The 24,707-nt window shown below is 37.5% G+C and overlaps 1 protein-coding gene across 5 annotated transcripts in view; it reads left to right on the forward strand.

Moving 5' to 3' along the window:
* Positions 1-24,707, forward strand: part of YTHDC2 (YTH domain containing 2) — a 73,767-nt gene that overhangs the window by 43,125 nt on the left and 5,935 nt on the right. For 4 of the 5 annotated variants that reach the window (XM_032842256.1, XM_032842258.1, XM_032842259.1 and 1 more), the window contains 9 exons: positions 2,218-2,323; positions 4,487-4,606; positions 4,925-5,197; positions 7,647-7,773; positions 8,864-9,069; positions 9,411-9,606; positions 11,878-11,987; positions 14,858-15,150; positions 20,473-20,650. In XM_032842256.1, the coding sequence (XP_032698147.1) occupies positions 2,218-2,323; positions 4,487-4,606; positions 4,925-5,197; positions 7,647-7,773; positions 8,864-9,069; positions 9,411-9,606; positions 11,878-11,987; positions 14,858-15,150; positions 20,473-20,650 (1,609 nt within the window). The remainder of the gene's footprint in view (positions 1-2,217; positions 2,324-4,486; positions 4,607-4,924; positions 5,198-7,646; positions 7,774-8,863; positions 9,070-9,410; positions 9,607-11,877; positions 11,988-14,857; positions 15,151-20,472; positions 20,651-24,707) is intronic. The other variant, XM_032842257.1, reaches the window with a different exon arrangement.

The raw sequence follows: 24,707 nt of genomic DNA on the forward strand, positions 1-24,707 counted from the left end.
TTATTTTAGTATGTACTTGCATTACTTTTTCTTTTTTAAAAAAGATTTAAAAGTATCCTATTTATTAGTAATCATTTGACTAATTTTTCTTGCATTTTTTTTAAAGATTTTATATATTTATTTGACAGACAGAGATCACAAGTAGGCAGAGAGGCAGGCAGAGAGAGAGAGAGAGGAGGAAGCAGGCTCCCTGCAGAGCAGAGAGCCCGATGTGGGGCTCGATCCCAGGACCCTGGGATCATGACCTGAGCCGAAGGCAGAGGCTTTAACCCACTGAGCCACCCAGGCGCCCCTTTTTCTTGCATTTTAATAGGAAAATATCTGATACTGACTTTAAAGCAGTGGCTCATGTGCTGAAGCTGGTGGATGCATTATTTCTGTACTTTATAATTTCATGGAATGTTCTTGAAGGCTTTTGGTATTACCATACCAGTTGTTTTCCTATGACAGGGTGTGGCTTGATAACACTAGCTAAAGTTAGTTAGTAATATTCCATCTCTTCATCGTGTTTACCTCTTAATCGTGTTTACCTCTTAATTGTATATTATCCGGGAGGAAAATCAGAAATTGTAGGAATTTTCCTTGTCATTTTTTTCAGCCTATTTCTTTTGACAGCCATTACTGTGCAAGTATTAGGGATGCAATGATGAATAAACTGTAGTCTGATAAGTCAGGTTTGTGGTGGGGGAATGGTGCAGTCCATCCTGGAATTCAGTAAATTAAGCAATTTTAATACCATGTGATTTGTGCTACAACTGGATAATGCTTCTGGAGGAGTGAGGGTAGAATCTGAGATAAAAACAAATGAAGAGGTGTTTTGAAAAGGCTTTTCCAGCAAAGGCGAGGCACGCACAAAGGCCTACAGGCAAGAGTGAACAACAAAGTTGTCTGGATGGAGTTTAGTTTAGAGGAGAATAGTGAAAAAAATGAGTAAGTTGTAGACATGTCCTTAAGGATCATTTTGTGTTTCCTCTCTCTTTTTCTTCTTAATAAACCAAAGGATGGCATGACTTTAGTATTCTTTCATCTCTTTGAAGAATGAATTGGTAGAGACAAAACTGATGGCAGGAGGACCCAGTAAGAGGCTCTTTCATTAATACTTGGAATTTACAAAAAGGGAGAGGTGACAATAGTCTGGATTGTGATAGCGGTGTTAGAAGATACTAAGGAGAGCATTATAGGGGCGAGAGTGTGTCCAGGGGCAAGGAATAGTGTGGAGTCAAGGATGTCATACAGGTGTCTGTCTTAGAAACTTGTGTGGATGGATGGTGGTGCCCTTGTTGGGGGAAATGGGAATAGCGGTTATGTTGGTGATAAGAATTAATCTTTGGTTGTGTTGAGCTTGGGTTGGCTAGAAAATCCAAGTGGAGCTAAGAGGCTTCTGAAGTATGGGTGTAGGGTTAGGGTGAAGAGATCTCAGTGGATGAAAATTAAAGTCAGGAGGATAATTACGATCCCCTTGGAGCGGGGATGGGCTAGGAGAGCAGAGGGCTGAGGTCCAGCCTCACAGGAACGTTGACATTTAAGGACTGGCGAAGGATGGATATGTCTCAGAGAAGGCTGGGTAGGAGGGAAAGCAGTTGGGTTGATAGTGAGGACAGTACTGATGAAGAAAGCAGTGCTCCAACGTCTCATTTTGTCACTGGTAGCACAGTGTGTTGTAGCTTTGTGACAGGAGGGATATTTCTGGATCTTTATCGCTTAGCGTGTTCAGCCTGGCCATTAGCTGATACAGTGACTCTGGGGGAAATGAGGAGAGGCTGCTTTTCTTTAAGATATTTCTCTCCTACTTCCCAGAAAGTGATACAAGTCTCTCTGGTGACAGGAACTGCCACTCCCTGGAGTTATGTAATGCTTACTTTGCACAGCTCTGAGCTGTGGGCTTGTGCACGGTGCTTGTGTCAGTTGAGTAAAGCAGATGAAATGTCAATTACTGTGTATTTTTTCATTATTTTTACTCACTTTCATGTGTATGTCACTTACAAATTTGTTTTTATCATGACCTTAGTAGGTGTATCAGGTAGGTGTCATTCGTAAGTTTTTATGAATGATGCCTAGACAAGTGACGTGCCTTCTGGAAAGATTCAGGAGGGAATCACAGTCAGCTGTCCTGACACTGGTCCATTGCTCTGTCCCCTAAAGCGCACTGCTTTTAGAGTTGCCGTGGTCTAGTCTTTATTCCTTGTTTGAAGCTTAATTTTTTATTTCACTTTTAAGGGCGGGGAGATGCAGACCTGGAATTTGTTTCCGGCTGTTCAGTAGACTCCGATTCCAGAATATGTTGGAATTTCAGACTCCAGAACTTTTGAGAATGCCATTACAGGTAGAAATGTACTGAACTCTGAAAGGCTGCTTTAAGGGTGAGGGAGGAGAGGGACCACTTCAACTTAATACCAGTCGAACTTATAGATGGTAATTCCTAAAACAAAATTATGAAATATATATGATGGGAGGTGCTTATGTATCTAACTAATATTTTTTTTCTAGATAAGAACATTTAATCCAGGGAAGCCTGGGTGGCTCAGTCAGTTGGGCGACTGCCTTCAGCTCAGGTCCTGATCCCAGGGTCCTGGAATGGAGCCCTGCATTGGGCTCTGTGCTCAGTGAGGAGCCTGATTCTCCCTCTCCCCTTGCCTGCTACTCTGCCTGTTTGTGCTGTCGGTCACATAAGTAAATAAAAATTCTTAAAAAAAAAAAGTTTAATCCAGGGGCGCCTGGGTGGCTCAGTGGGTTAAGCCTCTGCCTTTGGCTCAGGTCATGATCCCAGGGTCCTAGGATCGAGCCCCGCATCGGGCTCTCTGCTCCTCGGAGGGCCTGCTTCCTCCTCTCTCTCTGCCTGCCTCCCTGCCTGCTTGTGATCTCTCTCTCTGTCAAATGAATAAATAAAATCTTTTTTTTAAAAAAAGTTTAATCCATAAACCTCCAAAATTTTATTTTATTTTTTAATTTTTATTTTTTAAAAGATTTTATTTATCTGACAGACAGAGATCACAAGTAGGCAGAGAGGCAGGTAGAGAGAGAGGAAGGGAAGCAGGCTCCCTGCTGAGCAGAGAGCCTGACGCAGGGCGCGATCCCAGGACCCTGGGATCATGACCTGAGCCACAGGCAGAGGCTTTAACCCACTGAGCCACCCAGGCACCCCCCAAATTTTAAAGGATTATTTGAGTTCATTTAAATTATGGTACAGTTTATATATATATGTGAAAAGCAACATTTTAGAAGTCTGTCAACCATATAATAGTGTTCATCTTTCACATTCTCATTGAGGATTAGAAAACAAATTATTTAAGTTCCAAAAGATAATAGCAAAATTTCAGTTTAAGATGCTAAGATTAATCTTGGTAGTCTGGAACTCAGTCCACTGAGATTTCCTGACCTTTACTAATTGTTTTGAAAAATGGTTTTCTGACTTCACACTAGCCAGACATTGTGGTTTCTAGGGAAAACTACCAGAAATACATTAATTTGATTCTCTGGTGTGCTGAGCCAGATGCTAGCTTCCAAACTTTTAAAGATTTTATTTCTTTATTCAAGAAAGAGAGAGAGGGCATGGTAGGGATGGACAGAGGGAGGTGAGAGAGAAACTCTAACTAGACTCCACTCTGAGAGCAGAGCCGCACTTGGGGCTCGATGTCATGACCCTGAGATTAGGGCCTTGGCTGAAAACAAGAGTCAGACATTTAACAAACTGAGCCGCCAATGTGCCCCCCCACACTGTTCTTTTTATTTTTTTATTTAAATAATTTTTAAAAAAACATTTTGTTTATTTATTTGACAGAGCTAGAGTGAGTACAAGCAGGGGGTAGAGGGAGAGGGAGAAGTAGGCTCTGCACTGAGCAGGAAGCCCAATGTGGGGCTCGATCTTAGGATCCTGGCATCATGACTAGAGCGGAAGGCAGATGTTTAACTGACCAAGTCACCCATGTGCCCCTCTACTGTTCTTTTTTTTTTTTTTTTTTTTTTTTTTAAAGATTTTATTTATTTCTTTGAGAGAGGGAACACAAGTGGGTGGCCGTGGGAGGGACCGAGGGAGAAGCAGGCTGAGTAGGGAGCTTGATGGGCTTGATTTCAGGACCCTGGGATCATGACCTGAGCCCAAGGCAGACATTTAACCGACTGAGCCACCCAGATGCTCCTCTACTGTTCATTTTAATCAGAAGACTCTACTAGTCTGTTTGGGGACTATGTTTCCCATGATTTCTTTCTCTTTTTTCTTTTTTTAAGATTTTATTTATTTGAAAGAGAGAGAGAGAGCATGAGCAGGGGGAGTGGCAGAGGGAGAAGCAGAAGCAGACTTCACGCTGAGCAGGAAGCCCATGAGATCTGGGGCTCAGGCTCGATCGATCCCAGGACCCTGGGATCCTGACTTGAGCCAAAGGCAGACACTTAACGACTGAGCCACCCAGGGGCCCCCGATGATTTCTTTGAAAGTCAAAATCAACATAAATTTCAACATTTCAAAATGATTTGCTGTTCTTGTTTACAGGAACTTTGTTTACATACTAAGCTGTTAGCTCCAGTGAACTGTCCTATTGCCGATTTCCTTATGAAAGCTCCTGAACCCCCACCAGCTTTAATTGTAAGAAATGCTGTACAGATGCTTAAGGTTGGTGTCTCCACAGTTTTATTTTACCTGTTTTACTTGAAATTTAAACACAGCGAGGATACATCTTACAGAATTTTGTCCTTAAAAATGTTATCTTAAATAATCATGTACTCTGAATAATACTCTCATGGTAATTATAGTAAAACAGTGGAGTTCATAGTTCTTTTTTATATAAAATATGGAAAGCAGAATATGTTTTTTATAAGATGTGGCAGAAGAAAATTTACATTTTCATTTCCTGATGACTTTTTAGGTATGTGATTTGATTAAGCATAGTTTTTGGTCATGTCAGATTCTGTTTTGTGTTCCTTTATTTAGACAATAGATGCAATGGATGCCTGGGAGGATCTCACTGAGCTGGGATATCATTTGGCTGACTTGCCCGTAGAGCCACATCTTGGTAAAATGGTCCTGTGCGCTGTTGTTTTAAAGTGTCTGGACCCCATCCTCACAATTGCCTGCACGCTAGCCTATCGAGACCCTTTTGTCCTGCCAACCCAGGCCTCTCAAAAACGGGCAGCTATGCTATGTAGGAAACGCTTCACTGCAGGGACTTTCAGTGACCACATGGCCCTTCTCCGAGCATTCCAGGTATGGTTTATTATTGTCATTTCATTTCTGAACATGGTGCTGCCTATACACGTATCTGGGGCAAGTGTAATGAATTCACAAAGAGACACGATTCCATTAATTTTGTTTCATTGTGAAGTCATATTTTATTACTAGCTTTGAAAAATACCTTCTTACTGTTAATGTGCTGGAATTATCAGTTTCTACCTTTTTTCTCTTTCATTTTCTCAGTTTTCTCCATGTAGGAATATGTGAATGCATGTATTTACGTTTATTTACTTGTATTCATTTTCTAATACTCAAGTTCCTACTCTTTTAATCATATCTTGGGTAGGGAGTGCACTAAAATTTTAGTTAAGAAGCAATGTATATTACTCAAAGCATGTAGAACAAACGTTGGAAGAAAATTACCTTGAATTTAGTATCAATTTATTGATTTTTTTTTAGAGTACATCTTTTTCTTATATGCTCGCAACACTGCACTAAGAACTTAATTTTATAAAGTAAAATCCAAATATCACTTAAAACTTTTCAAGATAGGAGTAGTGAGAAATTGAGGAATGCGATAAATGAGAAAACAAAGATAAGGAAAATGGGATTCTGAGGGAAGGAAGTGATACATAATTTAGAATTTCAAATAATGTGAAGAAGATGATGTTACTTCCTGAAGAGGTAGACATGTTATTTATCCTTAAATTCTCTAGAATGTAGGCTGTGACTATACTTTTTTCTTTGTTACTATACATTAAAAAAAAAAATTCATTTTGTTTATGCAGAAAATACTCTTTTCCCAGGCATACAGGATTTTTCTGATATATATAGGTTAAAAAAAAATAATGGCAAGCTGTTTTGTGAGCATAATTGAACAATGGATGATGCCGTGCTATTGAGTTCATTAGATACCCCATGTTATAGGAGATTAGTTGAGTGGATAATAGAGGGAGATTTGGTGTAGAATTCCTATGCATTCTTTGCTTTTTCCCCAGCTCCTTCAAAAGCAGAGAGGATAAAGTACTGCCTTGGTCTTTTAGTTATATTCCAAAGTAGGAAAAGTCATTTTCAAAGAGGAGCTTTCTTATACTGCATATAGGTGGTTTCTAGAAATCTTGCTTCCCATTCTCAGATAAATTAAGAAGACGTTGATATAAAGGTTTTTTTGGAGGACAGGAGTGGTAGAATCCTTACATATAAACGGTGTTATGGTGGCTTAGTTAAAAACCTCCAGTACGTTAGTGGAAGAAAACTAGCAGACACATCTGAAAAGGCAGGTGTTTTTACATAGCTGGTCATTTAGGTTAATGGATACTTTATTCTCATTAGGATTTTATAAACTGAATGGCTTTCATAGCATTTGAGTATAAATTAATGATAAATTTTATTTAATCATGAAGTCTTAGATTTTTCTTACATTTAATTTTAAAATTTATATTTTTTAAAAATTGAGATGTCATTGACCTATAAGATTAGTTTTAGGTGTAAAACATAATGATACTATAATTGTATATATTGGGAAATGATCTCCATAGTAAGTCTAGTTAACATCCATCACTGCACATAGTTACAAATATTTTTCTGTTGTGATGAGAACTTTTAAGATTTACTCTCTGATATGTTAACTAGATTTATTGTGATCATTTCATAATATATACAAATACTGAATCACTATTTCATAATAATCACTATTACCTGAAATGAATATAATGTTAAATGCCAGTGATATCTCAATTAAAAAAAAAGTTTACCAAGAAAAAAAAAATCTACTCTTTGGGTACCCGAGTAGAGCAGTTGTTTGGGTGTTCAACCCCTCCTGCTCAGGTCATGAGATCGAGCCCTGCGTTGGGCTCCGCACTTAGCATGGAGTTTGCTTGAGACTCTCTCTCTCTCCCTCTGCCCCTCTGCAGACTCTCTTTTTCTCTAAAACAAATAAATCTTTAAAAAATATCTATACTCTTAGCAACTTCCAGATATACAATGTAATGTTATCAACTATGGTGACCTTGCTGTAAGTTACAGGACTTACATATTTTATATCTTTAAGCTTGTATCTTTTGACCCTCTTCACCCCACCCTCCTCTCCTCCCCTGCCTCTGGAAACTACCAATCTGTTCTCTGTATCTTTGAGTTTTGGGGTTTTTGTTTGTTTGTTTGTTTTAAGATTTTGTTTATTTATTTGACAGAGATCACAAGTAGGCAAAGAGAGAGGAGGAAGCAGGCTCCCTGCTAATCAGAGAGCCCGATGTGGGGCTAGATCCCAGGACCCTGGGATCATGACCTGAGCCGAAGGCAGAGGCTTTAACCCACTGAGCCACCCAGGCACCCCTGTTTTGTTTTTTTAATGAGGGCCTAGATTTTATCAAATAATTAGAAGGAGAATTGACCTTGAGTAGCTAATGTAGAGGTTTTCAGTTACTTTGCAGCCTAACTAAGGAATTTAGTGAATGTATCTTGTTATATAATTATATTTTCATAGGCATGGCAGAAAGCACGAAGTGATGGGTGGGAGCGAGCCTTTTGTGAAAAGAATTTTCTTTCACAAGCTACCATGGAAATAATCATTGGCATGAGAACTCAGTTGCTTGGTCAGCTTAGAGCATCAGGTAAAATTTTCCCTAAAAAAATTACTTAGACTACTAAGAGCACCTTACTTATACCTATTAGTATTTTTAGTGTTAACTGATGCCATCTGATATTATTTTTATGACATTTTCACATTGTTTTATATCTTGTATATAACAAACTGCTTTGTAGACTCCTTTGTGATTTCAGCTTTTGTTTGTTGGTTAGAAAAATGATATTGTAGAAGCTGTAGCTGAGAAATCTATGAGTACCTTTTGATACTATAGGCAGTGAGCAATTTATAATACATTTGTTGGCAAAAAGCAATTTAGATGTTGTAGTTCTGTTTTATCACTTTAATAAACAGCTGTTTAGCTCTATAATAGATTTAAATATATAAGTAGGTTGATAGAAATGTGGTCTTCATATTTTTAGAACATAAAACACTAGTAATCTCTCTTTAAGGCACTTAATTTTTTTTTTTTAAGAGAATGCCAGTATTGTTATGTCAGTTTGGAATTACTTCTTTAAATTTCCTCTTGTTAATTTTTTAATAAATTTCCTTTTGAGTAGCATAGTACATTGAGAATATAGTCGAAAAGTACCAGAGCCCAGATGCATGGATGAGCTAAAGTGCCAAAGTAATAAAAGGAGTGAACCAAAAGGTTTTAGAGTGGTCTCAAATATTAGGAAATATGAAGGGCTTTGGAAATTCAAGCAAGAATGTATGTATTGTCTTCACTCTAGAATTCATGTCTGTCATAACCAAAATGTTATTAATACCAGTCAGAAGAATGGTTTAGATTTTCAGCTATGATTTTAGGACATTTCTTTTTTAAAAAAATTTTAGTACATTTCTGATAGCATCTTACAAAGAACTTTATAGCAAGGATGTGTATTCTTTAGAAGTCCCTAAGTCTCCCATACTTTACTTTAGCCTGAGCAAACCTAAACTTTCTTAGAATGTTGATTCTGTATTTTAAACTTTACAGAGGAGATTTTATTAATTATTGTGGAATTTGAATATCATGAAATGTACATGGGTTAGTACAATTTTTGTAAAAAACGCACATGTTTGAAAGTATATTTTGTGCAATAGTGTGTTGGTGTGTTTTTTTCCCCTCCGTCTAGGCTTTGTTAGGGCACGAGGTGGTGGTGACATTCGAGATGTTAACACAAATTCTGAGAACTGGGCTGTTGTCAAAGCTGCGTTGGTAGCAGGCATGTATCCTAATTTAGTCCACGTGGACAGAGAGAATGTCGTATTGACAGGGCCGAAGGAGAAGAAAGTTCGGTTTCATCCCACTTCAGTTCTCAGCCAGCCTCAATATAAAAAGGTAAAATATTTTTAATGCTCTCAGGCCTTGAGGTGAAACTAATCTAATTTATATAGTTCAAGAGCAACAAAAAGATGCTCCACAGACCAAGCAATTAATTGACTATATATGTATAATTAAACATTGGAACAAAATTTTGATGACATCTTAGCGTTGGAAGAGGTCATGTGTTAGGTAATGAGGACTTGTGTTCCAGCTGCGTGAGCAGTGACTTGCTTTACTGTTTGCCTGACAACTAATATCTGTCATCTGTTGTGCTGAGGGACGTTCTGCAGGTTAAAAGTATGGCCAGTAAAGTAGGTGGTAAATACAGTTAAGATTTTGATTTCTTTTTCTGATAGATTCCTCCAGCCAATGGTCAGGCTGCAGCGATTCAGGCACTGCCTACAGATTGGCTTATTTATGATGAGATGACCAGAGCCCACAGAATAGCTAACATTAGATGTTGTTCGGCAGTGACCCCCGTCACCGTGTTGGTATTCTGTGGACCAGCGAGGCTGGCAAGTAATGCTCTTCAGGAACCTTCATCGTTTCGAGGTAAATGGATCATAAGGAAATACAAATCTGTTTGAAATGAAAAAAAAATTTTTTTTTTTACTAGACCAAATAAAATTTGAAATTCCAAACACGTATGTAGGAGTAGCTCTCTTTTGATATATTGAGACGAATTAGAAAATACTAAAGTATACCTCAGTTCTTAAAATTGATTTCTAAGGTAACTTGTTACTGGTTTGTGCATTTTTGGTTAATCTTGCTGATAGGAAGTTTACTTTTCTCTCCCACTTGAAGTTAAATAATAGTTTAACATAAAGGTAATTGTTTAAGGGAAATCACCAGAGTGACCCATGACCCCATTTCTCTTATGCAAGCAAACACTTTTTTTTTTTTTTAAGATTTTATTTATTTGACAGACAGAGATCACAAGCAGGCAGAGAAGCAGGCAGAGAGAGAGAGGAGGAAGCAGGCTCCCCGCTGAGCAGAGAGCCCAATGCGGGGCTCGATCCCAGGACCCTGAGATCATGCCCTGAGCCGAAGGCAGAGGCTTTACCCACTGAGCCACCCAGGCACCCCAAGCAAACACTTTTTATATTACGTTAAGAATATTGGGGCGCCTGGGTGGTTCAGCTGGTTGAGCATCTGCCTTCTGCTCAGGTCGTGATCCCAGGGTCCTGGGATCGAGTCCCACATCGGGATCCCTGCTCGAAGGGGAGACTGCTTCTGTCTTCCTCTGCATCTCCCCCAGCTTACTCTCTCTCTCTCAAATAAATAGAACTATTTAAAAAAAAAAAAAGGATGTAGCCAAAAAAAAGATTATATGATTTTTAAAAGTTATACATATTTTGTTTTATATCTTGCTATTTTCATTATGCAGAATATAAATTTTCAAAAATATTTATATTAAAGGTTGCAAAATATTCTCTCAAAAGTGGCATAATACAATTAAAATGTTCCTTTGCACTTGCTTTTTTTCAGTTTTTTGCTGTTCAGTGATTTAGCAAATATTCATTGGTCAACTCCTATATATCAAGGATGCTAGGCATTGAAGATGTAACAGAAAACAGTATAGACAAGGTGTTTTGGTCCTTAGGAGTTTACATGGTAGTGGGGGGTAGACAGAAAAAAAGTAAATAATCTGCATGCTACTATGAAGGAAATAAAGAGGACTGCCTTAGGGGGGTGACCTGCTTTAGAAAGAGACCCTGGAACAAGTATCTCCGAGGGGGTGTGATTTGAGTATAAGACCTAAAGTATGAGACGCTGTTAGGAAGAGAAGCAGATTCAAAATGATTCTGGGAGTACTGCTAATTGCTGGATTGAATGGGTGGTGAGTGGAAGGGAGGAGTCAGTAACTTGCAGGATTTTGGCTGTGGTAGCTTGATGGAGTAACTTCTTAAAATTCTTTTTTCTTCTTGATGTTCACCTTGGGTGGTTTCTACCACCCTGTCTTCCAGATCACTGATCCGTTCTACTCATCTAATCTGATGTTCAGTCCTTTTAGTTTATATTTCATTTCAGTTCTTATATCTCTCAGCTTTCTCCTCATATACTGTTTTAGAAAGGTTACATGAATGTATATCACATTTGGCATCTTTGTTTTTTTAAAGTATTCATTTATTTAAATCATCTCTACACCCACCATGGGGCCTGAACTCACAAACCCGAGATCAAGACCCGAGATGAGATCAAGAGTCAGCCACTTAACTGAGCCACCCTGGTGCTCCATCTCCTTTTCTTCTTTTAAATTTGAAACTATGAATTTACATGAGCTTTTCTTGATTTATAATGTTTTCATTCCCTTCTTTATGTTCTTAGTTTTCTTCTCTGTCCGGTTAATATTTAAAGATTGTGTTTTGATTTTTAAGTTCTTGTCTTTTTTTTTTTTTTTTAAGATTTTATTTATTTGAGAGAGAGAAAGAGAACACAAATTGGGGGTGAAGAGGGGCAGAGGGCGGAGGAGAAACAGACCCCGCTAAGCAGGGAGCCTGATGTGGGACTCGATCCCAGGACCCTGAGATGATGACCTGAGCCGAAGGCAGTCGCTTAACTGACTGAACAACCCAGGCTCCCCATTCTTGTCTTTTAAAAATTTCCTGCATTTTGATTAGAGATTATAGTCTTTAAAATGCCTTCCCCCTCCTTTATATAAATATGAGACTTAAGTTGTGAACTCTTGGATTTGAAGAGCTCCCCATCCAAACTGTTAGTATATCAGGTAGATTTATGTAAATACAGAGTGTCTGTGTTTACTGACTTCTTTTCTGTAAGATGTTAAAAGTGAAATTTTTTGCTTTCGATGTGTTTGAACAGCGGATGGTATTCCTAATGACAGTAGTGACAGTGAAATGGAAGATAGAACTACTGCTAATTTAGCAGCTTTGAAACTTGATGAGTGGCTCAATTTCAAACTAGAGCCTGAGGTAAGTTGCTCTTCTGTAGTGTGGTGAGTTTCTTTCATTCAGTGAGTATGAACTGACGTATGGTATGTCACGTGAGCCCTTAGCATTAGAGAATATAGTTTGTGTTTCAGTTTTCACGGGGCCTGTATGCATTCTCTGACATTCTAGGGTGTATTCAAGTAGAGGATTTGAAAAGCCTCAGTGTGGCTTGTATTTAAGGACAGTGATATTTGAGTGTTTCTGTGGGTGGTACACAGGAACTCCCTTTGTTTCGTATAACTCTGTTTCTGAGAGAAAGATATGAGTTCATTCTGTTTTCTCTTTTTGTATATTTCTGAATTGGGAAAGATGAATGTCTTTTTTTCAAATTAAAAATGTTCTTGACGAAGCCTTCCCTTCATTCCATCTCCACCTTTATGTATTTATTTTTTTTTCAAGGTATCCAAGTCTGTATTGTTATTGTCCTCCTTTATCTTTCTATACAGTTTTCTCCTTTTGGAACGGGAATAACAGAGGAAGTACATTACTTTCTAATCTTAAATGTTTATACAGATGCTCAACACATTTAATTATAGAAAATCAATTTGTTTCGAGTTACAAAATTGATGTGGATATGTAAATAATGAAAAAAAGATGTTAAAAAGATAACTATAAGAATACCCAGATACATGCTGTATTCCCATTTATATGGCTCTGATTCATAATATATCAGTACATTCACTTAAATACTAATTTAATCCATGTATCAAGGCTGTGTATTCAAAGGATGCCAGGACCCTTCAAGAGCTGGAGAAAAGTGTTTGGGAACAGAATATGCTTTATTTAGCCAGTGAATAACTAGAGTAATAAAGTTTTATCTCATGATAGCAGTCAGACTTGCAAACATGCAGAAATAGGATTTAAGTTTTTTTTTTTTTTTAAGAGTTATTTGAGAGAGACTTATAATACATGTAAGTAGGAGGAGGGGAGAGGAGAGAATCTCAGGCAGACAACCGCCCCCATCCCCGCCTAGTGTAGAGCTTGATGTGGGCTTGCTCTCATGTTCCTGAGATCACAGTTGGAGCTGAAATCAAGAGTCAGATGCTGAACTGACCCAGGCACCCCAGGAATTAAGGGTTTTCAATGTAGTTATAAAGTTCATGAAAAAGCAGACCGAGGTACATTTACTCAAAATGTTGAGATTCAGTAAGTGGTAGCAAACAAAATAATTCCTCAGACAAATGCACATTTTCCAGTATATTGGGGGAAGGAAGGGAGAAGAATGTGTGTTAAGTAGTGAAATCCACCAAGCTGTGTATCAGTATTCTGTCACACCAAACAGTTTGGAGACAAGGAAAGTGGTCTAATGTAATTTCAGATGATGTTTCACTTGGCTAAAATAGAGCTTAAGGGGGCTTTGCCATATTAAAATTGACTACAGTGAATTTTCACAGAAGGTTATAGACTTGAACTCCGGGACTAAATATGGCATGATTATTTTGCTTTTAATCTGTCAAATAGCTAAAAATTGACAATTCTAAAAACTACTACAAAGAACAAGTTGAAGTGATGTGACTCTTGTGTCATTGAACCACTCGTAACGGTCAACTGTTAGTATTTAACCAAGTCAGAGAATTAATCCTGAGTTAATTCACTCAGTCTCTGCCTTAGCTGGGACACGTAATTACAAAAGATAGCTACTGGTTAAAGCTTCGTCTCTCTCTCTTTTTTCTTTTTTTAAAGGTTTTATTTATTTATTTGACAGAGAGAGACAGAGAGAGGGAGCACAAGCAGGGGCAGCAGGAGAGGAGAAGCAGGCTTTCCACTGAGCAGGGAGCCTGACTTGGGCCTCGATCTCAGAACCCTGGGATCACGACCCGAGCCAAAGGCAGCTGCCCAGTGACTGAGCCACCCAGGTTCCCGCTCTGTCTGTATTTTTAAGAGATCCTACTATTTCCTTTTTTGTTGCTGTTGAAGGGGGAGGGTGGTCAGCAAAGCCTTCAAAAGTCGACAACTGGCTAGGTTTACTTTTTTACTCTCTGTTCACTTGTCACTTCAGTCCCATCCCTGGAATCCCTCTTCTATTTGCACCAGCCCTTCCCTTCCCTGAAACGGCCTTTGTCAAGGTCAGCATGTCTCCCACATTGTCAAGGGCCGCCCACTGTCCTTGAGTTTACCCTTTCTCTCATGTTTGGCACTGTTTTCCATCCCCTTCCTTGTGTTATACTGCCCTTCTCCATTTTTCCTTCTCACCTGTCCCAGCTTTCTTAGTCACAAGTTACTATGACATTAGTCTTTCCTGATTCTTCTTTCTTAAAAAGTCATTCCTTCTTAGGTTCTTTCATTGACTCTGCCCATATGTGTTTGTGCCTTAAATGTTAGATATTCTCCAGTACTCTGGGCTTTACTGTGCTCTTTTCATGTCTGTGTACAATCTCTAGGGACCTTACCTCAGTGTGTAGGTTTAGTAACCATTGATGCATGGATGACTCCCAAGTCAGTCTCTATTTCTAGCTTTGGCCTTTCTCTGGATCTGTGAGACTAGCTGCTCTCTGGGTCATCATGTGGATGTTCTATAGGCACCAAAATAAAATATAAAGGAAACGAAATGTATTTTTCTTTATTTACTCTGCTGTTACTGTTCCAGTTTTAATCACACTCTAACCACACATTATTGGCCGTCTCTTCCATTGGACTGTGTCATTTGACTTTGTGTCTCTAGTCCCCATATGTGGTCAAGAAGAAATGTTATCTCATTCATGCAACAAAAAGAGTGAAATACGTTACTTCCTGACAAGTTGCACAGTGTCCTTTGGAAACAGTCGCAGAGCTTCACTAGTAAATGGGTGTCTTGCAAGTGGTTCGCCATCTTGCTTGGCTCGCCTTGAACTGAGGAGCCCATTCTATTCCAGGCAGCCAGTTTGCTGCTGCAGCTCCGGCAGAAGTGGCACAGCTTGTTTTTACGCCGAATGAGAGCGCCATCTAAACCCTGGTCTCAGGTTGATGAGGCCACCATAAGAGCCATCATCGCTGTTCTCAGCACGGAAGAACAGTCTGCGGGCTTACAGCAGCCGTCGGGAATAGGCCAGAGGCCAAGGCCTATGTCTTCAGAAGAACTTCCTCTGGCATCATCTTGGAGGTCAAATAACAGCAGGAAAACTTCGGCAGATACTGAATTTTCGGATGAGTCTGCTGCTGCAGAAAGGTAAATTGGTAACATTTTATCAAAACTGGAGACATTTTTCCCCCTAGGAAAATGAATTATTTATCAAAGAATCATGAACTTTTGTAACATTTAAAAATTACTTATAATAGAAAAAACATAGAAAGGTTACACTAAAATGGGAAGAGTTTTTTACTTTTTTTTTTTTTTTTTAAAGATTTATGTATTTATTTGAGGTGGGGAGGGACACAGGGAGAGCGAGAGTGCATCTTAAGCAGACTCTGTGCTGAGCTGAGCTCGATCTCACGGCCCTGAGATCATGACCTGAACCGAAACCAAGACTTGGGCACTTAACCGACTGTGCCACCCAGGTGCCCCAAGTTTTTTACTTTTAAAACATGGTTTTCAGTAGTCTTAGGATAAAATGAGGGATTTTACATTCTTGGTATTTATGAGTTATTTAATGAGGAAATTTTTTTATCAGGAAAATCTCAAATGTTTAAAGAATTGACAAGTTTAGCATCTGTTAAAAAGCTACCATTATTTTAAAATTATATATTTTTGTTGCTACATGTCAAGTAATATCTTTCCCAGACATGCAAGAAGCATGGGCTGTGGCCATTTAAAAGAACAACGTTCCCACAAGTCTTACCTAAGTATCAATATTGCTGATTGTATTGTATTCCTATAGGAGATCAATTATTCATTCATTGATTCAGTGATGCGTTACACGTGCATTGTTCTTGGTGTAAGAGATACAGCAGTGTACCAAACAAAGATCTCTTCCTTCAGAGAGTTTATCTTTTATCCAGGGGAGGCATATAATAAGCAAATTTACTGTAATAGCAGAATCTGTTACCCTTTAGCCAAATTCTTCTTTTTCTTTCCAGCATTTAGCAATTAGATGTGATATTTTTATTTACTATATGATGATGATTAGTAATAAGAGAGCTCTTCTATTGAATTATTTATCCAAAAATGTCTTCAATTATATAATAATGATTGTAATGAATCATTGGCCATGATTCAAAAATATTTGTAGTGTAACAACATTTGTTAGAACCATATTTGTTTCTTTATATCCATTAAAACATTTCTTACCCTGCTAGAATTGATAACAAAAACAATATTCTTGTCTGTGATGCTAATTTTGGCAATATTGGTAGAAAGTCTGTGTGTTAAGACTATTTCATTGTTAAAAAAAGCTGAAAATACAGTGAAAACATGAAAGTTATGTAATGTTTACTGTTTTTTAAGGATCAGATGGGGCTGTTAGTGTCTTCTTTTGGTCAGATTTGCATATTTGAATGAAACATACGGCTTCATCAGGTCAGACTTCAGTCAAGGGGTGTGTTCCATACTGGTTTCCAAGTTCTTCAGATATTACACTTGAGGAATAATTCAGTCATTTGTCAAGAAAATCTTCTCATGTGTGTTCCTGAATGTTTCTGATGTAGGCTCTGCTGGGCAGTAGAAGAGTAAAAGGCACATTTTCTTCTAGACACTAACTACTTTTTGAAAAGATTTTTCTGAAAGCTTCCTTGAACAATGGTTTAGAATGTGCGAGTAGATTTCCATAGATACTGTTATGCGGTAATGTTATTCCGAGGCCCATCCATAAAAACCCGTTAGGTTCGTCGAGACTGTGTGTTTTGTGTGTGTGTGTGTGTGTGTGTGTGTGTGTGTGTGTATAAATGCAAGTGTATATGTATGTGTGCATCTATTCGTATATACACACACACATTTTTGGAAAATGTGTAATAGATGCTTATTTAATAAAAGATAGAAATTTAATAAAATTAAGAAAATCAAAATGATAAAATGTAATATTAGTTATAATTCAGATATTCATTGTCTTATAAATTTAGTTTTTCAGGGACGCCTGGGTGGCTCAGTTGGTTAAGCAGCTGCCTTCGGCTCAGGTCATGATCCCAGCGTGCTGGGATCGAGTCCCACATCGGGCTCCTTGCTCGTCAGGGAGCCTGCTTCTCCCTCTGCCTCTGCCTGCCATTCTGTCTGCCTGTGCTTGCTCTCTCTCCCTCTCTCTCTCTGACAAATAAATAAATAAAATCTTTAAAAAAAAAAATTTAGTTTTTCACCGGTGACACTGGAATCAAGTATTTCCATTTCCTTACAAGTTGTAGCCTGGCAGTCTTCATTTTCTTACCTGTTGAATGGTGAGATCTGGAATTTCATCTACCTTCAGAATTTTGGTAGTATTAGTAGATAAGGCCTGGAGTTGGTGGGTTTGGTGGGGAATGGGATGAGGACGCTTAGGAAGATTTATTTTTAAAGGGAGAAATTAACAGTTTTTGTGAGACTACTTCTTGGAGAGAAACTATAGTTAGAGTTTTCCTCTGCAGTGGTAAAATACATTTACTTTTTTTTTAACATAAGTACTTTTTTTTTTTTTACTATATTTTCTATTCTTTTAATAAAATCATTTTATTGAAACTTTTAAAATAGTTTAAGAAACTATTAAAATATTAGAAATTGCCCATCTTCCATCCTAAATCATACCAGTCTATCTTTTGCTTGTCATTTTGATAATTGGTTGGCAGAGGACAGGTGCATCTTTTCTATAAGAGAAATGAGATAAAATGAATTCAGTGTCTGAACTTCTTAAATGAAAAGGTGGGGGCGCTTGCGGAGGGCTTTGTTTCCATCTTTATGAAATTTTCCAGGGAAGCCAAGCATAAGAGAGAGAAGCTAGAATGGAGCTCAGATTAAAAGATCAGTTTGAAAACCAAAAGGTAGACCAGAAAATACATTTTTATTTTAATGAGGTTTTACCCTCATTAAGTTCTGTTGCCTAATTTTCAGGTCACTGAGTTGCCAGGGTAAGAACGATGTGATTTTAGGGGGGTCAAATTTACATAATGCATTGAACATCAATTCATGAGAGAAAAAAACCCTGGAAAGGTCTTTTACACTTCTTAGCAGGTTGTTAATGATTCAGATGTGCATTCATTATATAGTCTTTGTTAATATGTTTAGGCTTCACTGCTTTTATTTTATTTGTGAAAGAAATAATCCTGGATCTGAGATAGTTACTCTTGAAGGAAGAGTAATTATAATTGTAGGAGTCTATGGTAGTTTATGAATTATTAAACACATCCTTTTTTGTTTTAAACTCGTTTATTATCAATATTGTTAAACACAGCAAACTAAATGATACACCATAATGAACTCCATGTCCCACATTCAGCAGTTACCCAGATTTTTACCGCTTGCTGTATCTAACCAGATTTTCTTTTTTCATTCTTGGCTTTCTTATTTGGTTTACATATTTCCAGAAAAATTCTACACATCGTGTCATTTTACCCTTCCATATTCAAACATACATCTCTTAAAAATAGAGGAATTTGGGGGCACCTGGCTGGCTCAGCCGGTTAAGCATCTGACTCTTGATTTTGATTCAGGTCTTGATCTCAGGGTTGTGAGTTCAAGCCTGGTATTGAGCTCCATACTGGGCGTGGAGACTGCTTTTAAAAAAAAAAAAAAAAAAGGAGGAAATTTTTCTACATAATTAAAATCCAATTATCAATCCCAGTAAAATGATCATTTCCCCAGTTGTCATACTATATACATTTATTTGAATTAGCATCCAGGGAAGACTCATCAGGGCGTCATGTTTCTTGAGGCTCCTATGATCTAGAGTAGTTCTTCTGTTAACTTTTGTTTTTTTTTGAAGATTTTATTTATTGGAGAGAGAGTGAGAGTGAGAGAGAGAGAGAGAGTAGTTCCTTTGTTAACTTTTGTTTTTTAAAGATTTTATTTATTGGAGATAGAGCAAGAGAGAGAGAGAATGAGAGAGAGAGTAGTTCTCTAAATAACTTTTGTTTTTAAAAGATTTTATTTATTAGAGAGCGAGAGAGAGCGAGTATGAATCGGGGTGCGGGTGGGAGGGACACAGGGACAGGGAGAAGCAGACTCCCTGCTGAGCCAGGAGCCTGCTGCTGGGCTGTATCCCAGGACACCTCAGGATAGTAACCTGAGCTGACTGGGCCACCCAGGTGCCCCCTCTATTGACTTTTTTGAAGAAAGTGGGTTGGTAGTACTGTGAGGTATATCACATTCTGGATTTGTCTGTTTCTTCTTGGCCTTCTTTGTTGGCATACCATGTGTATTTCGTCTAAACTGGTAGTTAGCTCTCAGGGTTTGATTTGAGCCAATATTTTGGCAAGTGTATTTTATAGGTGGTGCTGTGAACTTTGTATCACATGACTTTAGGAAGTACTCAGTGTCGGTTTTTTTTTTAAGGTCTGGTTGTTCCACAAAGACCTATACTTTTAGAAAAACTTCAAAGTTTCTGACTGCCAGCTTTGCTGCATTTATTCATAGAATTTTAGAATGGAAGAATTTTACAGTTTAGTATAATCCTTTTATTTAACACGTAAGTAAATGAAAGCTCAAATAATTTAAGAGACTTGCCCAGGATCAAATACCTTAGTTGTAAATTTAGTACTGTCCTAGAAGTCTTCTTTCCTGACTGTAGTCCAGCAGTATTTTAATACTTTATCATATTTTTTTGGTATGCTTTTAAAATATATTTTACTTGGCTCTAAGATATTTTGTGAAAGTGGAAGGGAAGTAGAGTGGGTGATATTTTAGTAAGGGCCATTAGCATAGATGTATTTAAAACTATATAATGTTAAAGACCTCTCCAATAGCATCATACAAGAGGTTAGAAATTTGTTTTTTAGGATTTTATTTATTTACTTGAGAGAGAGAAAGGGCAGAAGCAAGGGGGGCAGTAGAGGGAGAGGGAGAAGCAAACCTCCTGCTGAGTGAGGAGCCCGACAGGGGGCTTGACCCCAGGACCTTGAGATCATGACCTGAGCTGAAGGCAGACGCCCAACTGACTAAGTCACCCAGGCTCCCTGAGGTTAGGAATTTTGTAAGGGAAATAATATTTTGAGTATTTGTTAACATTAAGTTAAGAACTTACATAGATTTTTAAAAATACATTTTTACCGGGGCGCCTGGGTGGCTCAGTGGCTTAAGCCGCTGCCTTCGGCTCAGGTCATGATCTCGGAGTCCTGGGATCGAGCCCCGCATCGGGCTCTCTGCTCGGCAGGGAGCCTGCTTCCTCCTCTCTCTCTGCCTGCCTCTCTGCCTGCTTGTGATCTCTCTGTCAAATGAATAAATGTCTTTAAAAAAAAAAATACATTTTTACCTATTGTTTGTGTAAATGCACCCTAATATCTCAGATGTTTTTTCACTCTAAATGTGAGGTAAATGAAATTCCCTTAGTATTACTCCATATATCATAATGCTACTGCAACTCTGGTTTGAAATGGAATCTGCTTTGTATTATGAACTTGTGTGTCACTGATCTTTGTTTCCTCCTTCCCACTCAAGAGTATTGACGAAATCTCCATCTCCAGCACTGCATCCCCCTCAGAAGTACAAAGATAGAGGGATTTTACATCCTAAACGAAGCACTGATGACCGATCAGATCAGTCTTCTGTGAAATCTACGGACAGCAGTAGCTACCCAAGTCCTTGTGCCAGCCCTTCTCCTCCATCCTCAGGAAAGGTACAATATTTACAAGTTGATGTAGCAAGGACCAGATTGCTAGCACATTTCACATTACATAATTAAGCAAAATGACAATACAGTTCTATCTTTGGTTACTAATCGTGGTCTTTGTTGTAGATATAAATGGAATCTGGCAGACTTGAGACACCTTGCATACATTTTTTAGTTTTTCCTGCTTGGCAGAGATTTCTAGTTAGCACCATTTTAGGATGTTTTAAAACTAACAGACCGTTTACCAGTGGCATGTAACTCAACCGTCCGCCATGTCCTTTCTGTATCGTTAGAACCTTTTTTGATTAAGTAACAAGATGATCTCAAATTAGTTTAGGTTTATAATTTCAGAGTTGCAAACAATGGTTTCTTTTGAATTATGAATTGATTTCTCCAATTCATTGGTTGTATTAAAAAGTACAAGATAGGGTGGGAATTAGGAAGGTAGGGAATGTTGGTAGGGAATTGAGAACTATGTATCTTTGAAAAAAATTTATAATATGAATGATTTCAAATATTTAGAGTACATTTACTTCTTATTTCCTGTGTTGTTGGTACTAAATATTCAATTAGGGTTATTTAGCTATATGTTGTGTTCTGGGACAAATGTCTGTTGAAACACTCTTGTTAAATAAGAGGAATATTAAGAAATGTTTTTTGTGTATTTGCATTCTTAGGTTTTAGGGTGTTTTATTTTAAAATATATTTATTTAGGTATAGACATAATAAAATTCACCAGTTTGTACAATTCAGTGAATTTTGACAAATGTATATAATTATGTAAACATATCCCAGCCATGTACAGGATATTCCCACCAGCCATGGATCATGATGACTACTGAATTGCTCTCTGTCCCTAGAGTTTTGCCTTTTCTGCAGTTTGCTCGAAATGGAATCTGTGTATGTGGTTTTTTCGTGACTGGCTTATTTCACTTTTGAAATTCAACCAAATTATTAAGTGTATTCTTAGTTCATTGCTTTTTATTGCTGGATAGTATGGCTAATATCATAGAATGTTTATCCATTCCCCAGTTGAGGGACATTTGGATTGTTGCCACATTTTGGCTATTACAAATATTCGAGGACAAGTCTTTATGTGTACACATGGTTTCTGTTCTTGGGTAAACATCCCAGGAGCAGAAGTTTAACTTTACAAGAAACTATCCAGCTAATTTCCAAAATGGCTGTACTTTTTTCCATTCCCTTCAGTCATCTATGAGGGTCCCATATGCTCCATATTCTTGACAATACTTGACATTATTAATCTTGACATTATATAATACTTGACATTATTAATCTCTTTAACGTTAGCCATTTTGGTAGGTACATAGTGATACCCCATGGTAGTTTTGATTTGTGTTTCCCCAATGACTAGTGATGTTGAGCATCTTTTCATGTGCTTACTTGCCGTTCCTGCATTTTCTTTGGTGTGAAGTATCTGTTCAAATTTTTGTTCAACTTTTCTGGTTGTTTACTGTTTGTCTTTTTTATTCAATAGTAAGATTTTATAAAATGTATTCTACATACAGATCTTAATTATATATGCTTTGCAATTTCTCTTACAGTCTGGGCCTGCATATTCATTTTCTTAACAAGTGTTTTTTGAAGAGAAGTGTTTTTAATTTTGATGAAGTCCACTGGAGCTCTTTTTTCCTGTTTTGGTTTCATCTATTTTTCTGTTGTTGTTCATAGTTTTTGAATCCTAAGAAATGTCTGTTTAACTCTGGGGCGCTGGGATGGCTTAGTCAGTTGAGTGTCCGATTCTTGTTTTTGGCTCAGGTCATGATCTCATGGTCTTGAGATCAAGAACCCTCCATGGGGCTCCTTTGCCTATACAATTGTTCTAGCACCATTTGTTGAAAAGGTTAAATTTTCCCTTGATTTATTTTGGCACCTTTGTCAAAAATCGATTAACCATAAGTAACGTGGTCTATTTATTGAACTCTCTTCGGTTGCATTGATCTTTACACCTCTCTGTTTTGCCTCTGCTACAGTGAGTTTATTATAATAGCTTTATACTAAGTCTTGAAACCAGTTAATTTTTTTCTCCAATTCTGTTCTTCTTTTTAAAAATTGCTTTGGTGTTATGGGTGTGCTAGTGTTCTTTCATATGAAGTTTAGAAAATGCTTTTGTCAATTTCCACAGAAACTTTTTTTGGTATTAAGTGGAATTGCATTGATTCCGTAGGTCAGTTTGAAGAAAACTGACAACAGGTTTTAGTTTCCAAATCCGTAAGCATAGTATACATCTGCATTTCTTTTATCAAAATAAATTTTTCATACGTGTTTTGTAAATTTCAGAGTTCAGGTGTTACACATTTTTTGTTAAGTTGATCTCTAAGTATTTTATACTTTTGATGCTGTTCTTTTTTTTTTTTTTAAAGATTTATTTATTTATTGGGGTACCTGGGTGGCTTAGTTGGTTAAGCGACTGCCTTCGGCTAAGGTCATGATCCTGGAGTCCCAGGATCGAATCCCACATCAGGCTCCCTGCTCGGCAGGGAGTCTGTTTCTCCCTCTGACCCTCCCCCTTCTCATGCTCTCTCTCTCTCTCATTCTTGCTCTCTCTCAAATAAATAAATAAAAATCTTTAAAAAAAAAGATTTATTTATTTATTTGACAGAGAGGGATCACAAGTCGGCAGAGAGGCAGGCAGAGAATGGGCGGGGAAGCAGGCTCCCTGCTGAGCAGGACCCTAAGATCATAACCTGTGTTGAAGGCAAAGGCTTAACCTACTGAGCCACCCAGGTGCCCTGTTCTTTAAATTTTTAATTTCCAGTTGTTCATTGCTAGCATATAGAAATACATTTGACTCTTGTTATATTTACCCACTATGCCACAATCTTATTTCATTTATTAATCCTGTTAGCTTTTTATGTAGATTTCTCAGGATTCTCTGTATATATAATCATTTCATCTGTTAATAAAGGTAGTTTTGCTTTTTTCCTCTCTAGTATTGATTCTGTTCCTTTCTTTTCTTGCTTGTTCTCTCTGATTAGAACCTCCTTTAAAATGTTTAATAAAAAGTGTTGAGAGCAGACATCTTTGCCTTGACCTTAGAGGGAAAGCTAGCCCCTAGTTAAATCTGTCACCATTTATGATAACATAACCATGGGACATTTCCTTTTAGTTTGCTGAGAGGATTTATTAGGAATAAATGTTGAATTACGTTCAGTGCTTCTTTTTTTTTTTTTAACATCTACTGAAATGATAACATAATTCTTTTTTTCTTCTATTAATAAAGTGGATCTCATTGACTGTTTTTCTAATGTTTATGCCTCACTTGGTCACAATGATTATTGTTTTAAATATTAGTGGATTTGATTTTGCTTAATCAAAACTTCTGTTAAGTTTGGGATCTTTGTTCATGAGGGATATTCTGTAGTTCTCCTTTCTTGTGTTGTTTTTGTATAGTTTTAGTATTAGGGTGATGCTGGCCTCATAAGATTAGTTGGGACGTCTTCTTTCCACTTAAGGTTTTTAGAAGAGATGCCTAGAATTGATACGATTTTTTTCCTTAAATGTTTGGTAGAATTCGTACCTAAAGCCCTTTTTAACTCTCCTTGGTGTATTTTCAATCAGTATTATGCGCTTCAGGTATAGTTTGAGAAGCTTGCAACAGTGTATTTTACCCCCCAGTCTTTTTGTGTTACTGGTCTCATGTTAAAAATGTCAGTGTAGTATTTTTACTTCATAGTAAAGTGTCTTCTCTCAAAAGTCAGAAAAATGTCTTTTATATTTACTCAATATTTACCATTTCTTGTGCTCTTTATTCTTTTGTGTTGATGTGAATTTCTGTCTTGAATCATATACTTCTGTCTGGAAACATTTTACCATTTCTTTTAGTACAGATATTCTAGAAATGAAGTTGTTAAGCTTTTGTCTAGAAAACCTTTTTCACCTTTATTTTTGGAAGATATTTTTACTGTGTATATAATTCTAGGTTGACAGTGGTTTTCTTTAATTTAGCCAAAGATGTCATTCCATTATCTTCTTGTTTATAATTTCTGAGGGAAGTTTACTGTGATTCTTATTTTTATTTTCCTGTATTTTTTTTTTCCCC

Source organism: Lontra canadensis, unplaced genomic scaffold (genome assembly GCF_010015895.1).
Source record: "Lontra canadensis isolate GAN:19392208 unplaced genomic scaffold, GSC_riverotter_1.0 scaffold126, whole genome shotgun sequence".
Classification (NCBI taxonomy): domain Eukaryota; kingdom Metazoa; phylum Chordata; class Mammalia; order Carnivora; family Mustelidae; genus Lontra; species Lontra canadensis.